General features: G+C 38.2%; 1 protein-coding gene across 1 annotated transcript in view; it reads left to right on the top strand.

The window, feature by feature from the left end:
- The window catches only part of LOC145662210 (uncharacterized), a 38201-nt gene extending 35558 nt beyond the window's left edge, over window positions 1–2643 (top strand). The window contains exon 2 of the mRNA XM_081727544.1: window positions 2114–2643. Coding sequence (XP_081583670.1) covers window positions 2114–2572 — 459 coding nt within the window. The 3' untranslated portion in view covers window positions 2573–2643. The remainder of the gene's footprint in view (window positions 1–2113) is intronic.
- Window positions 2644–17475: the final 14832 nt, after the last annotated feature.

The following is a 17475-nucleotide window of genomic DNA, read 5'->3' as shown; positions in this document are numbered from 1 at the left end:
GAGTCATGGGCTTACAGTTTAAGACAGAATCCAAAGCTCTTTAAGGTATCCAATGATCTTCCACCGGGAATCGAACCCAGTACTACATGCACCAAAGACGTGAAGTAGTCATTAGAGTAGTGATAGCACTTCCCATATTATACCCCTAAGAATCAGTTTCGTGATTTCAGATTTTGTCAGGGAAGAGGGGGGGTGGAATTGTGCACTGACAAGAGTTTCACGTTTTTTTATTGGGGGCACAATGGCTCAGTGGTGCCCTCCCCGCTGGTCTACTGGCTAGCACGTATGCCTTTGGTGTATGGGGTACCGAGTTCGATTCCCGGTGGGAGAGCCTTGGTTATTTTAGTTGTCCTCGATGTGTCTGTGTTCGTGTCCCTATCGTTCAAGGTTACTGGAAGTAATTAGAATGAGTATACACTAGTAGAAAAAAGAGAGACAAGTTACTGAGATACGTGAATGTGTTAATTTAGAAAAAAGAAGTGGTAGAGCGCTTAACTCTGCTGCCTTGGGTCCCTGGTTCAATTCCTGGCCAAGTAAGTTTGTGATGGACAACATCGTGCTCGTGGGTTTTCTCAAGGTACTCCCCTTTATCATTCCACCAATTCTTCCATCATCATTAACTTAGTTTAATCATCGTCTTCTTTAGCCTAACGGACATAATCGTGGGAAGTTAAACTCAAAGATTTTATTTTTATTAATATATTAGCTGAACTTAGGCTCTTAGGCTCTCTACACAGTGCATCATTACATATGAGCATGAATCTCCTTGTCATTCCACACAAGATCTGTACATGTCCCTTTACAGACACCAGTGAAAGACATCTTGATAAAAAATCGGCAAGGGGTATCATAAAGGAGAGATTTTTTGATTATTTTTTCAATATCTTGCACCGTTTGCAAGATTTGAACCTACTTCTGGTTGGAGTTTCTAATTCATGTCTCATCAGTGTTTTCTTTCTTCATGCATGCAGTATGTAATAAGAAAATACATTACACACACAAGTAATTATGTCAGTGATATATGGTGTTGATTGGGCAAAACCCTTTCATCTTAGACTGGAGAAATTGATATCCATTGTTTTTCATTATCATTTGGCCATGAAACAAACGCTGGAGACATATGCTAACCCGTTATACAAATGTGTGGTGTTGGAATGTATAACTCATAGGATATAATGCTTTAACTTTTTAAAAAAATTCAACACTTCTAGTGTATCCCTAAAAATGCAATACGGAAATAACAGTCACTTTTTAAATATTCAATTAGAACTGAATAATCTACACAAAATTTGCAATCGATCAGTGAAAACGGAATCTTTCTAGAGCGTATAGTTCCCGAGAACGCACTGTCGAAAGGATTGGCCACAAACTTATAAACGTTCACAAACATATAAACTTTTCTAGCATTTTAATATATAGATTAATTAATATACAATTTAATAAATACTATGGATTTCTCAAATTCGAAAGGTAGGAGGATTGTCCCATGCACTCCCCAAATGACTCCCCCGCCCAAAATATTCTACTTTATAGAAATATTCTATTTTACTGCTATAACAAGATATATGAGTACAAAGAAATCAGCTGGGTTTCCTTCATTTTGGACAGTGTATTCTTGTTCTCTTGTAATGTAACATATTAACACTTTGGTCCTGAGTTGAAGAAGGTCTTCACTGTGGAACGAAAATACAATTGATTCATTTTAGAACTAATGGTTTGTATTTAACTTTATCCTCGATAATCACATCAGTTCTTTCACGTCATAGTAAAGACTCTTCATCTGGACACAAAACAAAATCTGAAAACGATTGAAACGCTTGGAGGATAAAAGTGTTATTTTACATTTTTTGAAACGTTGCATTCTGGCGGTTCATGCACGTGTTATATGTTAATCATGCCACGTAACACCTTATTTAGTGAGTCCTTGTCTGGGTGCAGGTATGTAGAAAGGATGAAGGCGGTATGTTAAGGGACAAAGTTGTGAAAGTCAATTTTCCCGTCAATTCAATTTGTTACATATTCATATTTAATTTGTTACATAACACCTTTATCCTCCAAGCGCTTCAATTAACAAACTCAGATCATCCATAATTATTTTTATTACTTTTTTTAGGGTGTGTTCGTTTTCTGGATGCTTGTTTTCCCATCTAATGGAGAAACAGAAAAACAGGAACGTGTGGTGGAACCCCCACCTCCAACAGGAAAGAGTGATTTGGAACCTGCAGGCTCACATCTCAGCGGACTCGGATTGTTGGGAGGACTTGGCGGAGGATTTGGTGGCAGTCTTGGGTTGTTAAATGGAGGATTTGGAGGCTCTTTGGGATCTTTTACTTCCAGTCCTCTGTTAACTTTACTTCTGAATGGATTGCTAGGAAATGCTGGATTGTATGGTGCTGGCCTATATAGAAACCCATATCTAGGACTCATTCTAAGTCAATATGGTCGTTATTTGCCTTTTGGAATTGGTCCATATGGTCTTTATGGATCTTTTACAGCGACTAACAACTTTGAAAATAGCAAACCTTTTGGTAGCTATAAGTATGAAGACCGGAATAGAAGGTTGGATGTTTGATGAAATATCTCAAATGATTTTAAAGTTATATCTTTGTCATACAAGAACTTTGTCGCTTAATAAATGTACTTACGAAGATGGATGGTGTAATGTCATTATCTTAATGGATGTTTCCTAAAATTTCACCTTTCCTTTTTTTAATATGATATCCTATTTTTCTTGTTTTTAAATGTAATTATTAGAAACCGTATGTTTAGGCATTAAAAGTCTGGAAAATAGGAGGCACTTAAAATTTTTAAAAAAATAGGCAGTAGAATTAGCACTAAATACTCAATACAATTAAAAAATAAATTCAAGTCATAAATAATTCAAAGAATATAGAAACATACCTGTTGGTTAATATCTTCTTTTACTGTACATATAAAATCGAAACTTGACATGTGTTCCATATATATTTGGTAAATACATCCTATATAGCACTTTATCACCACATATAACAGTCTTAATTTTATACACTTTATCAGTACACATAGGAGTCCAAACTTTTACAGCACTATATCAGTGCACATAGCAGTCCAACGTTTTACGACATCTTATCACTACAAACAACACTTGCATTCCTCGAAAGAGGCAGAATTCTTTCTTGAAATACTAAACTATACACTTTCCCCAATAAAGTCTTATTTTGAAGAAAATGCATAGAATAGGTAACATTAGGCACAAAAGCAATTATTTGGGTAAGGGGGGCGAAATAGGCAAAATAAAATTGGCTTAAATTGGAACTATAACCCACCATATAAACTTTGAAACATTATTTTTGGTGCTATCTTTAATATTATTAAAGAATAGGCATTTTGCCTAACATCCGGTCTCTAGTAATTATGCTACGTTACTATCAAATAGGCTCACTCGAGCTTAGGCTCATATCCTGAAATGAATTTATGTTTAGTCATCTCAATGGGGTACACGTGTTGACTTAGCGTACACCTGCATTCGCTTACTCGGACTTAGGCCAAGACTGTTCGATATCAGAATTTCGATATCGACAAAATATCAAAATATAATTGATAAATCAGAACATCGATAAATGTGGAAATATCGGAGAACATCGATATAAATTATATCAACCAGTAATTTTCTTAAAGACTCATATTTTAATACTTGAAAAATATAAAGTCAAGTTCCTGTTTGCTATCCACTTATAGCATTCGTGGATGGAATGGGTAAGTTGGTCGTGAATCAAGTGGGTCAAGATTTGTGATTAGGTCAGTGGATCGTGGGTCAACATATCGCGACCCACTCTGACCCACCAACTCACCATAACCCACTCTGACCCACCGACAGACTCTGCTTAGTGCCTTGTCGAGATCATCTTCTGAATACTGGTGAATTTGTCTACCTTTTTCTTTCAAGTTCTCCATTTTTTCCTTTTTCATTTGTTTATATTTACTTACCTGAGATAAGTTGCCATATCTAAGTAAAAAAGAACTTAAGACACTTTTGGATATTGACATTTGTAATTGTAATATTAGCAATAGGACACTACTTGGCTTTCGAGAAACAGTCGAATTTTACACTCTTCTCTCTCTCTTTCTCTTTACGTTGGCTTACTTTACCTTGGTTCGAGACTCAAATTTCATCCTAGTTTCCACTGAAAACTATCTGTAATTCAACAAAGAATAATTATATATGGTAATTGAATAATTGGGCCCATGACAAACACTTTACCATTTTATATCGTAAAGATCAGATCCACCGGTATTGAAACAAGAGTAGTGCTTGAGCGATTGACCGTAGAAATTCAAACTCCGATTAATGATACTTTCACAGCCTTGTTTTATTATAAGTGTAAACTCTTTAGTCAGTAAAGAGAGGAAGGCGTGGATCATGAGTCAGAGTGGGTCATTGTGTGTGATGGGTCAGAGTGGGTCAAGGTGGATCGTGGATCAGAGTGGGTCAAGGTGGATCGTGGATCAGAGTAAGTCACAGTGTCATGCTGGGTCACGTGGGTGACAGGTCAGTGATTCATGGGTCATGGGTCAAGTTTTCATTGATCCACGCCATCTCTGGGTCACATACGTACTCAAGTTCAAATATTGTGCTCGAAAGCTAGGCTCGTGAGTTTGGAATTTTGTGGAGCTAAGACGAGTTGTGTGAATAGAGTACGGAAAGTCTCTGAGCAAAGTTGGTTATAGGACCTAGTTGATCTTACTGTTAGATAAAGTATTGAGTTATGTACAGACACTTCATACACACTTAATGCTACGTTAGTTCAGTTTGAAACCACTGATTCACAACAAATTATTTTGCTATGCACATTGAAAACTATGTTAACGTCTGTGAAAGTAAAAAAATAGAGATTGAAACAGATTAGGCGAATACTTTGAATCGATTAATTCCATCCAATATCTATACAGGGTGCCCGAGAAGTCCCTAATCATTTCTCGGAAGAAACACTTGAATTCAAATGAAATGTTTATAATATTAAAAGAAGACACCGTAAGTTAACGAAATCACAGCAATTCGACATGATCGCCCTCCATATCTAAGCAAAGCTGCCATCTCTCCGCGGTGCACCTGAATACTAGATCCAATGTTGCTGGTGTAATTGTACGCAGCTGTGTGAACGCATTTCGGTATCGGTGCAGCAAACACCTTTCAACGACTGACATCTGCTAGACGAAATTTAAACTTCTCGTGCATGGTTCTTTTTACTGTCTGGCGAAGTTTATTATTATTATTATTATTATTATTATTATTATTATTATAAACCATGCTATGCATAATTATTAGAAGCATTATAGAACATCGTCCGTCCGTCTGTCGACAGGTACCAGACCAAAATCGGTAAGAGATAGTAAGAAGTAGTTCTTAAGAATCGTTCCAGTGTCCCGAGATAAGATTTCGTCCTTTTCCTTACCTCTCTATTCAACTAGGGAGAGGTAGGGGGGCATAGTGGCTTAGTGGTAGAGCTCTTACCTCTCGTCTGTGGACTCCCTGGTTCGATCCTCGACCAAGTAAGGTTGTGGTGGACAACACCGCGTCCGTGGGTTTTCTTGAAGTACTCTCGTTTCCTTTCACATTATCATTCCACCAATTCTTCATTAGGTTCCTCTAATCATTGTCTCGCTTATCCTAAAGAGCATTCTGGTAATATGTTAAATTGAAATATTTAATTTAATAATATGAGAAGAAATTCACTCATTCTTATTATAGTGTTGGTGATTATAGTTAGTAGAAGTTGCAATATGTAGTCGAATGATTAGCGCACAAACTACCATTTTATTTCCTACTATACAGGGTGTAACAAAACACCGGGGCAATAAGCTATCTCTGTTTGAGTAAAGATACGAGGTAATGGAAAGAGAGAAAAGAAGAAGGAAATAGTTGATTTTAAACATAAAATCATGGAGTTTTCGAATTGTATCAGTCATTTGGACTCCACACAGATAATGCTGATAATGTTAAATGAAGAACCAACGTTTTCAGATCACCAAGTTGTTCCCTTGGAACTTCACCATGCCCACAAGCAGCGTTTTCAATTCACCAAGCTGTTCACATGGACCTTCACCATGCTCACAAACAACGTTTCCAATTCAATAGGCTTTTCCCTTGACCTCCACCATGCCACAAGCAAAATTTCCACTTCACCAAACTGTTCCCTTGGACCTTCACCATGTCCACAAGGAACGTTTCCCATTCACCAAGCTGTTCACTTTCACCATGCTCTCAATCAATGTTTCTAATTCACCAAGACATTCTCTTGGACCTTCACCATGCCCACAAACAATGTTTCCACCTCACCAGGCTGTTCCATTGAACCTCCACCATGCCCAAGAAACGTTTCCAATTCACCAAGTTATTTCCTTGGACCTTCATCATGCCCACAAGCAACGTTTTGAATTTACCAAGCTGTTCACTTGGATCTTCACCATGCCCGCACACAAGCTTTTCCAGTTCACCAAACTGTTCCCTTAGACCTTCACCATGCCCATAAGTAATATTTCCAATTCACCAAGTTGTTTCTTTGGATCTTAATCATGTCCACAACAACGTGTCCAGTTCACCAAACTGTTCCCTTCGACCTTCACCATGCCCACAAGCATCATTTCCAGTTCACCAGACTATTCCCTTGGACCCTCACCATACACACAATACAGAATTGTTGCGGAATGGATTAAAAGTGTTCAAGGTTCCCTCGCACAACAATATGAACGTCTCCCATGTCATCTTTTTATGGCATTGCGTTTCGTTCGGCCACGCTGCTGAATTGGCTGGCTGCATTTTTATTTAAGATTGGCGAATTACCAGTCTGGAGCCCAATCGGCTGATGCTATTGGAAACATTCCGTCATTTTAGGTTGAAAACCACTAGTGATGAGCAAATGCAAGACCAAGACCAAGACCCGAGTAGTCTTGGTCTTGCACATCCGGTTTTGGTCTTGGTCTTGCACTGGAATCCTTGTTCTTGGTCTTGGTCTTGCACACCCAGTCTTGGTCTTGGTCTTGCTCACCTAGTTTTGGTCTTGGTCTTGCTTTTAAGAAATCTATGCTTTCTATAGTAAATTTTATTCTGGATATAAGGGATCATAAATTCTACAATGCACCAATAGTAGCGGAAACACAATGTATGTTCCTAAATGTAATATAGTTTACCTTCGTGTAAGTATGATGATAGTATACAACATAGGCGATGACCTTTATTTATTTTTTTCAATGGGTGACCACGCTTCAATATTTATGAGATAAATCACAACACTTCGTAATAGTTTTATACTTTTAACAGATCCAACACTCCACTGGCTCCCAAACTGGGGAGGTTACCCCTGAGAAGCATGAAAGAAAATCAAGACGGCACAGATTACTGAAATACCATGAATTATTTTTACACTCTAAAGAATGATTTTTTTCTTTTCAACCACGATTAGCTAATATTGGTATTGAACAAACTTCCAATTAAATATCATATATTAACACATTGACGCATGATCACGTAGGTAATTCTGATCGTGTGATGTTATATAGGTGCGCACTCAGAAGTTTTTCTTAGGAGAGGTCCAATACTACAAGTAGCCTTTTTTCAGAAATTTTTTGTCCGAGGAGAGGAATCAATTCTACATTCCAAAAGACGATAAGTAATTTCTACGTACTACCACCCTTATTCTCAGAAAAGTAATTTTAAACAAAACTATTTTTTTTTATAAGAAAAGACAGAGCATAGATGAGGTAAGTGTAAGACCAAATCTTTAGGCTACAGTAATCAATTATCTGCTAAACAATTACAGTTTTATTACGGAAGTGTCGAACCATAAAGGTAACCAAGAAAGTTCTGTTCTTTTTTTTTTTCACCTACCAACTTCGAACATCGATATGTCACCTAAGATGTACCTGGAAGATCAAAAAATAGTCCCCATCAGTATCGACGACCTTCTGCGAACGTTCTGGAAGGCCATGGATTCCATCGCGGTAGAAATTGGTGGACCGTGAAGCGAAGAAGGTATCAAGTGCATTTTGCACCTCTACTAGAGATTTGAACTGGCGTCCTCTAAGGTATTTGTCCAAGGAATGGAACAGGTGATAATCGGACGTTGCAATGTCCAGGAAGTGTCGCGGATACAATAGTGTTTCCCATCCAAGGCCTAGAATGGTGTCCCGAGTCAACCTAGCCACGTGGGGCTTAGTGTTGTCCTGCAACAAGAGGACCCCTTTGCGATTCAGAAGTGCTGGCTCCAGAATTTTGAGTTTTTCTTGGACACGGCTCAACTGCTGACAGTACACAGTTGCATTGATATTCTGACCAGCTGGTAGCAGTTGCTGATGCACGATGCAGCGAGTAGTCCACCAAACACACAGGAGAAAATTCTTCTGGTGCAGTGCTGGTTTCGGCTGTTTTGGAACCGGTTCATGGGATGCTAACCAATGATGACGGCGCCGTGGAACTTCGCACAGGACACACTTCTCATCACATGTTCACACCCTGTCCAGAAATGGCTCCTTGTTCAAACCAGACGGCAAAGAAACACAGGTGTCTCGCTTGCGTTGCCTTCTGGCGCAAAGTCAAGTCATGTGGGACCCATCGACCCAACTTGTAGTGCTTTCTAACTTCATGGAAATGCTGCCGAATGGTTTCTCTACCCACACTGAATTATAATCCCAGTTCCTCACGTGTCTGCCCACTGTTCGCCTCAATTGCTGCCTGCAGATCTTCATTTTGTACATGTGTTGGTCTTCCGGCACGTGATGCATCTTCGAAGTGTTTCGTCACCGTCCTTAAACTTGTTAAACCATCACTGCACTGTCCGCGTAGTCATGACACCCTCACCAAAGCCCTGCCATATCTTCCGCCCCGCTGCAGCGGCGTTTGACCCCGGTTTGAACTCGTACAGCATACACACCCATATGACGATATGTTCACTCTTTCCTTACGCAAGTTCATGGTGTAACTGAAATGCCACTACCAAGTAGTATTGTTGGATATACCCACACCAACAACTGACCTTCGCCTTATCTCCATTCGCATTCAACTCACGGTGTGAGAGCCAACGGAAGGAACACAAATCTCTACAAAAAGCGACAGAACTTTCTTGGTTACTTTTATATATAAGTTGAGTTACAAAGTTCTTTTAGGAGTTCGGACTAGTGATGTGTCGCTCGCGAGTGAGCGGGCTCTTCTGACCGACTCTTTTGGATGAGTGAGCGAGTCTTTCTCTAGAAATGAACAACGATTCTTCGAGAATCGTTATTCTTCGGGAGTCGTTGTTCTTTTGGAGAGTGATTCTTCGGAAGTCGTGGTTCTTAGGGACTCGTAGTTCTTCGGGAGTTGTAGTTCTTCAGGAGTCATGATTCTTTTTGAACCACTGTTCTCTCGAAGAGACTAACTATTCTTTAGGAGTGACAATGTTTGGAGAACGTGAATCTTGTAGATCGCTCACTTGCGAACCGCTCTATTGCTTTTCAATCTTGGTTGGTTCAGTCAATTTCTGTTCTTGACGGGTGGTTTCCCTGGTTCTCGCTAAGGCGAGCGCCTCTTCAGTCGAGTTCGGGAAATATGCGTTGTCATAGTGTATGTGTACCTCCAGCGTGAATAAATTAAAAAGAGTACCAACAATGTAAATGTTTAGCACTTTAATGTGGCAATTGGACTCACAGTAATATTTTGCATATAAAGCGTAAACTTTTAACTACCAATTAAAATCGAATTTACAGAATGGGAGAGTAGGCAAGGGCGCCGATCCTGGGGGGCCGGGGGGATGTGGGCCCCCCTATTGTATTTATGAATATACAATATTTGGTACAATTTGAATGCAATTGTCTTGAAATCCTCATATATATATACCTTCTGCATCTAATTGGGCCCCCCGCCAAATTTACAGAGAAATCGGTGCCCTTGGAGTAGGTGAAGTACGTAAAAGCCCGGAAGAGCCGGTTCTTTTCTTTCCCCTGGATCTGCGCTTGAAATCGCACGTAGACAATTGAATATTGATTTGAGAAATAAACAGTAAGCAATGAGAACGAGAGTGCACATCGCACCACCAGTAGAGATAAGAACTGAGTGCAACTGTTAGTATTAAACAAAAGTATGTGTTATACAGTTCTCTAGGGAAATGGTATGTTAAAATGAGCATATATAATTCAAATAAATTCGTAATAATTACAGTAAATTTTAAATATATTGATCCTGACTGTCTTAGTTCATTATTTTCGTTGCAAAAGGTAATTTCAGCTTAAATAACGAAGGTCTACTTAAGGGTAATTTAAGATACTTGTATAATATATATGGAAATTCCTAAGTCTGTGATGTACAAAATTCAAAACGTATTTCCCGTAAGTTGTATTTACAACATAACTGTATTATATGGAAGCACACAGGGTTGGAATGGATGGAATCGATGCACCTGTTAATATTTTCTGTACTTAAAACAGTTCTTAGACTGTAATATTATATTATTGACACAATAAATCCATTATCTATATAAAAATGACAAGAATCTTATAATCAAATCACGGGAAAACAGTTGAACCTTTGAAAATTAATTTTTGTATATAGTTAACACCTACTTCGAATTGTTTTTATTGCGTTACTTTGGTTTGATTCAGGCCCGTATTCGCGGGCGGCAAGCGAGCCGGGCCACCTCTAAATTTTTACTCTCCCCCTGAAATTTTCACGGTATTCTTACAAATTACCTATAATATGGTGATGAACTATAATATGATTGGCGCGGGAGACCCGGGTTCGATTCCCGGAGGGAGCTCATGTGGTTCGGATTCCTAGTTAATCAGTAGGTCCACGTCTCATATAGCCTCGCTGCTGAACGAGACGTAAAACTCAAAATCAATCAGTCAAATCTATAATATGATTGGATCGCTCTCCCTAACTTCTACCGGGCTCCCTACATTTTTGGGCTGGCTACAGGCCTCATTTGATTTGGTTTTGAGTTTAGCGTCCTTTTCAGTAGCGAGGCATGGTAGTTCAGTGGTAAAGCTCTTACCTCAGATGCGTAGGGTCCCTAGTTCGGTACCCGGCCTAGTAAGTTTGTAGTGGAGCACGTCGTGTCCGTGAGTTTTCTCAGAATACGCCGTTTCCTCCCACTTTCTCATTTCACAAATTCTTCCATCATCATTCAGTTGCTTTAATCATCGTCCCCTTAGCCTACAAGGCACAATCATGGGACGTTAAACTAAAATATTTTATTTTATTTCAGCAGCGAGGCTATATGAGACGTGGACCTACTTATTAACGTGGAACCCGAACCACATGAATTTCCGCCGGGAATCGAACGGCAGGTCTCCCACACCAAAGGCGCGTACGCTAACTAGGGATGGTACCGAGACCGAGACTGACTTTTTTATACCGAGACGAGACCGAGACCGAGACGGACTTTTAAAAACCGAGACGAGACCGAGACCGAGACAGACCTCTATAAATCGAGACGAGACCGAGACGAGACTTAGGTCAGTCTCGAAAGTCTCGGTCTCGTCTCGAATATTGATATTGATAGATACTAAAATTGCCTTCACTCAAAATTTATTTCGTTGCTGTGTTAGATAATATGAGAGCGGTTGACTGATGTACATTGGCGTATTTAGGGGTGGTTATCGGGCTCAAACCCCTCCCGAACTCCCGAAATAAATTTGTGATAATTTTTTGCATTGCACGTACAACGCAAATGTTTCTTACTGGTTCCTCAAGCCTCTCCAGAAACTAAATCCACTGCTGATGCAAATAGAATTCTCTCTCTCTCTCTCTCTTTATATATATATATATATATATATATATATATATATATATATATATATATATATATATATATATATATATATATATATATATATATATATATATGGTCGCGGTGCCACCCAGGTGCGCCCTGCATAGGTTCCCGGGGCCCAACTTTAATTTTAAATGGAAGCCAGGGGTGAGTGGTACCTCATTCGATAGATCTTGAAAAACTAAAAAGCGTTATGGCCAAAGATCTTTCATATCGAGCACTGTATTCAAAATGGCCGACAAGACATGTTGCCTCTATCAGATACAGTTAAAACGTGCAGTACCACTAATATGAAAACGGTTGAACATAAATGAACCGAACAAAAACTCAAATAGAAAATGTCATGTGGCACATCGATTGATTTTGTCGCGGAGGCTTCCAGGGCCACCCTTCATGGGGGCCCAGGGCGCAACCTCAAAATTGTAAATGGAAACATGGGGTGAGTGATACCTCGTTCAACATATCTCAAAAAACTGAATAGAGCTGTTGCAAAAGATTGTTCATATGGGTCACCGTTTTCAAAATGACCACCAAGACATGGTACCTGCATCAGGTAAAACGTCCAGTATCACTAATATGAAAACACCAGAAAAAAATATTCGAATAGGAAATCACAGAGGGTATTTATCATTCTATAGCTCGGGAATGTTGCAACAGTCGAAAAGATATTTAGAGTGAAAGTGCCATAATGGAAAGGAAGAAATTTAACTCCTAGAAATTTATCCTAACCTCACTCCGTAAGTGAGTGAAGCGGGAAGGATCGGTGAAATTGCAAATGAGAGCCTTAGTTTTTGCAAATTGTATCTACGAAACAAAGTTATTTGAAATGTGTTTTAATAAGAGATAAATGTCTCTGTAATGGGATAAAGTATGTAAAATTCTTGTTAAATGGTACCTTCCATTTTGATTGCAGGCAATAGTTTAATGCAAAAATGAATCAACTGAAATGCGAAACCAATTTGTCGAACAACGCAATTTTAGAACAATGTTTACAAACGTTGGTTTTGTTCAACAGTCGTCTGCATGATATTGGTTCGCTTCTTTTCCTTCATGTCTTCTTGCATGTGATATCATATGAGTTTCACTGAGATGTCCACAGTTACATTCCGAATAACTTTCAACGGTAATTTCAGTTGTGATCCTTAGTAACGAAACGGTACATACTGATGCAGATATGTCCCAAAAATCTTGCACGCATTGCGTTAAATTATCAGGGGCGGGCAAAATGTTGTTAAACTTGAATTTCGCCTTATTTCACTTTATTTTTATTCATTATAGCACCAGTCATTTGTACACACAAGTGCTTCAGACAAACCATATCTATTGCAAATAAAAGTGAGGTTCTCATTTGAGATTTTACCATTCATTCCCGCTTCACCCACTTACGGACAGAGATCGGAAAGATAATTTTCTATCATTTCCTCTTTTGCATAATGTTAATTATACTTTAATAATCTTTTTCTCCGTTGCATTATACTCGAGCCGTGGAATGATAAATACTCTCTGTGCTTTCCTATACGAGTTTTATTCTGTTCATTTATCTCCAACTATTTTCATATTAGGAGGCTAGTGGTACTGGACGTTTTATCTGATACAGGCACCATGTCTTGGCGGCCATTTTGAAAACGGTGACCCATATGAAAAATCTTTTGATACAATACTGTTTAGTGTTTCAAAATTTATCCAACAACGTATCACTTGACCCATATTTCGGTTCAAAATTTCTAAGTTTGGCCCCCTTGAAAGGCAGCCGTGGAGCACTGCGAGAACATTAATCGACGCGCCCCATGCCTTTTCTCTTTCACTTTCTGACTGTTCGTTTACCTGCAACTGTTTTCATATTAGTGGTACTGGACGTTTTATCAGATACAGGCACCATATCATGGCGGCCATCTTGAATACGGTGACCAATATGAAAAATCTTTTACCACAACGCTTTTTACTTTTTAAAGATCTATGGAACGAGGTATTACTCGCCCCATGTTTCCATTAAAATTTTAAAGTTTGGCCCTGGTACCCCATGAAGGGTGGCCCCGGAAGGCGCCGCGACAACACCATTCGGTGTGCCCCATGGCATTTCCTATTTGAGTTTTTCTTCGGTTCATTTATGTTCAACCGTTTTCGAGATATCTCCGTGGAAAGATTAAATATATACAGATATCCGTGGACCCAGTATATGATCAAGGGAAGGGCTAAACCATGGTGTAAAGAAAGTGTAAAGAAAGTAGGATTGAAACTCATTTTATCCAGTGTATACCTGGGCGTTAAGGGGGGCTATAGTCCCTATAGCCCTCCTGTATGATCTGCGAAAGATATATATATTAAAAATGCTTAAATTTTGTACCAAGTTGGGAAATTCTTCTAGATACTCTGCAACATCACTAGATAAACAATGTTGCTAAAAGCAAAATAATGTTGCATTTTCTCAAATTGCGCTACATAAAGTATTACATATTTCTAATTTAGTTATTTAACAAAACCACAATAGCCCATACATTATTTAGTGTAACAAAGGACAACACAGTATCATTAACATCAACATTTTGGAAATCTCTAATAACTCAAATGGCATGGACGGTGCAGTGCGCATCAACTGTATCTTAGCTTCAAATACTGTGATCATGGGATAATATATTTCGAATGAATGAGGGAACAAAGTTACAAGAAACGAAAAATTTAGATGTTTCTAAAGACTTTACTTCGAAAACGCGCTGACATATCACGTCTCATCATGCAGATGCTTCCAAAAGACTTAAATGCTTATAACGCCATTTACAACAACTGTTATTTCACATCGTTTCAGAGATACCAAACACATTGGTAGTGATTGTTATACTGCTTAAAATGACGTATTTGTATTAAATTTTTATAATGATTATTGCTTTCCTTTGCTTCTATAACATTACAACAATATTTTTTGGTGGTTTTAATTACAAGTCGCAGTTACATTATTTTAAGCAGCGTTGCCCACTTAAATAAATTGCTAAATATTATTCTAAATATGTACAAATAATGTAGATGAACTGCAAGATATTTTAAAATTACTCGTAGTTTGTTTTATGGTGCAAGAATGCTTTCAAGAGAAGACGTTTTTCATAGTCTTTGGGCTACTTATAATGTTAATATTTAAGTCTTCGTTCCAGCAATACATGTAAATGCAAATTGTAACTGAAATTAAATGTAACTGATACATTTTAAGTAACACTAGTTTTTCCCCCTAAGCCTTAGGCCTGGTGTACACTGCAGATTAAGACCGTGTTTAATTAAAGGTTCTAATTACACACTAATTACATTTCACTTGCTTTAGTTTGACCACCGATCACATCAAACTCGACCCATACCACATAGCTATATGCAATTATTCAAGGACTTACAGTTAGTAATACACAGTGTTCACTTTTGTTTTGTTTTGTTTTAGTTTAACGTCCCACAGTTATGCTAGGGCGGCTAAAGGAGACGTGGAGCTAATGATTATAAGTGGAATCCGAACCACTTCGGTCGTTCAAATTTACCCCTACCGGAAATCGAACTCGAGACCACGCGAACCGAAATCAAGAGTGCTAGACGCTAGACCAAATGGGGGTTCTCACATTATGTTAATTTAAATCATTCAGTCAGTGTTGCCAGATTCGAAGATTAAAAAGTAGCGTGTCTGTACTCCGAAAGTAGCGAATTCGAACTATTTGTAGCCCAAATATATAGAAATGAATATTGATGATGCTAATGAAATAATTTAATATGAGCTGGAAAATGTGCTGGACGTATTGCAAGAAGAAATTATGATCAACGGACGAAAACAATTCTAGACTGGACACCACAAGACAAAAACAGCCTAGGAAACCCCCGCATACAAGAAGGTGTGACGAAATCAAGAGCCACTGAGGAGTAGCCTGGAAAAGAATTGCCTAAGTTAGATAGTTGTGGAGAAGACTTGAAAAGACCTTCATCCAGCAATGGATTGATAATGGTTGATTATGATGGTGGTGATGATTTTATTATATCTAAACCTCGGAGGTAAAATAAACCAAGTCATAATTTCGTAATTTTACAGAAGCGAAAAACTGGTTCCTCAACTAAGACTATATACATAACTTTTACTAGGTAAGGTAGGGTAAAAATGGATCCAAAATTTAATGAAAGTCGTAGAACGAAAAAAGTATTTTTGACTATTCAATCCATCATGTTGCAGCAAAACTACGAAAATTAACACAAAAGAAAACTAGAAAGTTAAGAATCACTTGTTTTGGCGAGTGAGAAAAAAATAGATACAGATAACTCGAATTACCTATATACTTATATAATATGTATGTCCATGTTTCGCAAGTAATTTTTAATCAATATAAAATTTCAACTTAAGGAAAGCAAGATTAGTTTTCTCGAACAAAGATTGCATGCACCGTTGAGAGCTCAGGAATAAGATTATTCTATGTTACGGCAGTGGATATGTGCTTACGTAATGCATTACGACCTTATGAACTTGTATAATAAACAGAATGCACTTAAAATGAGACGCGAATTATGCGAAACATCGGACTTTCGAGACCTCACATAGCAAAGATGAGTGTAATAGCTCCCACCACAAGATTCAGGACGTTCGTGTTATAAAGTGTCAATTAAACACGGAGATGTGAAATGGTAATAAAGCATTTCATCAATTTCAAACAAAATACGTATATTGTAGTAATAATTTACCCTATTTGTTAAGATAATGAACGTTATATTCTGTTTTTAAAATGACAGTCAAAGCAGAATGTATTGAATAATAAGTGAGAAATTGTAAAGTTTCAATTTCGGTACGATTAAATACATTCGTGCTGCTATGTGTTACGTTATCCGTTAGGAGGTATTGAACAATTCTGATTCAAAGGAAGGAAATAAACTACTGTATAGTACTGGAGTTAATTTAATAGAGTTTAATTGTATAGGCAGTTCTGAGGCTATATGAGACAAAGTCTATTGCTGAAAGTGAAATATGGGTTCTATTAGGGTTTTAGGGTGATATACCCACTGATCATTGAACCTGGAATACGCGCATGGAAAGCATTAGCACTAGCAAATTAGCTATGAAGAGGTACACCATATCATAATTCTAAGTCAAAATGAAAGGAAAAAATAAGCGGAAACGACAGACTGTACGAGAATAATACTTTCACTATTTTAATTTCACACTATTTATTTCGAGACTTTCGAGACTTTCGAGACGAGACCGAGACTTGGTACTCGAGACCGAGACCGAGATCGAGACAAGCATCTGTTGACCGAGACGAGACCGAGACCGAGACGGTGATTTTTTACTCGAGACGAGACCGAGACCGAGACCGTTATTTATCAACCGAGACGAGACCGAGACTGTACAAAGTCTCGTCTCGTCTCGTCTCGATACCATCCCTAACGCTAACCGCTTAGCCACGGAGGAACTGGTTACTTCGATTGAAATGTGCATTCTAAGAGGGGAGTGGTGGCCAACATTTTTAGGAAAAATTTAGTTTCTCACGATGTTGTAATAAAATTATAATATTTTTGGCATTGAGTTTAAAGTTGTAACACTTTTGCAGCAATTCTAAAATTGTATTGCTATAGCATTGAGTCTAAAGTTGTAATATTTTGCATTGCGTATTTTGATTCGTTTAGGCTGTAATTTGCATATAGGTTTTTTTTGCATTTATGATGTATTTTCACACTTATTAATAGTAAT

Source organism: Thermobia domestica, chromosome 10 (genome assembly GCF_964235325.1).
Source record: "Thermobia domestica chromosome 10, izTheDome1.hap1.1, whole genome shotgun sequence".
NCBI classification, from domain to species: domain Eukaryota; kingdom Metazoa; phylum Arthropoda; class Insecta; order Zygentoma; family Lepismatidae; genus Thermobia; species Thermobia domestica.
The sequence above is the reverse complement of the archived record's forward strand: the minus strand, read 5'-3'. Positions and strand labels throughout refer to the sequence as shown.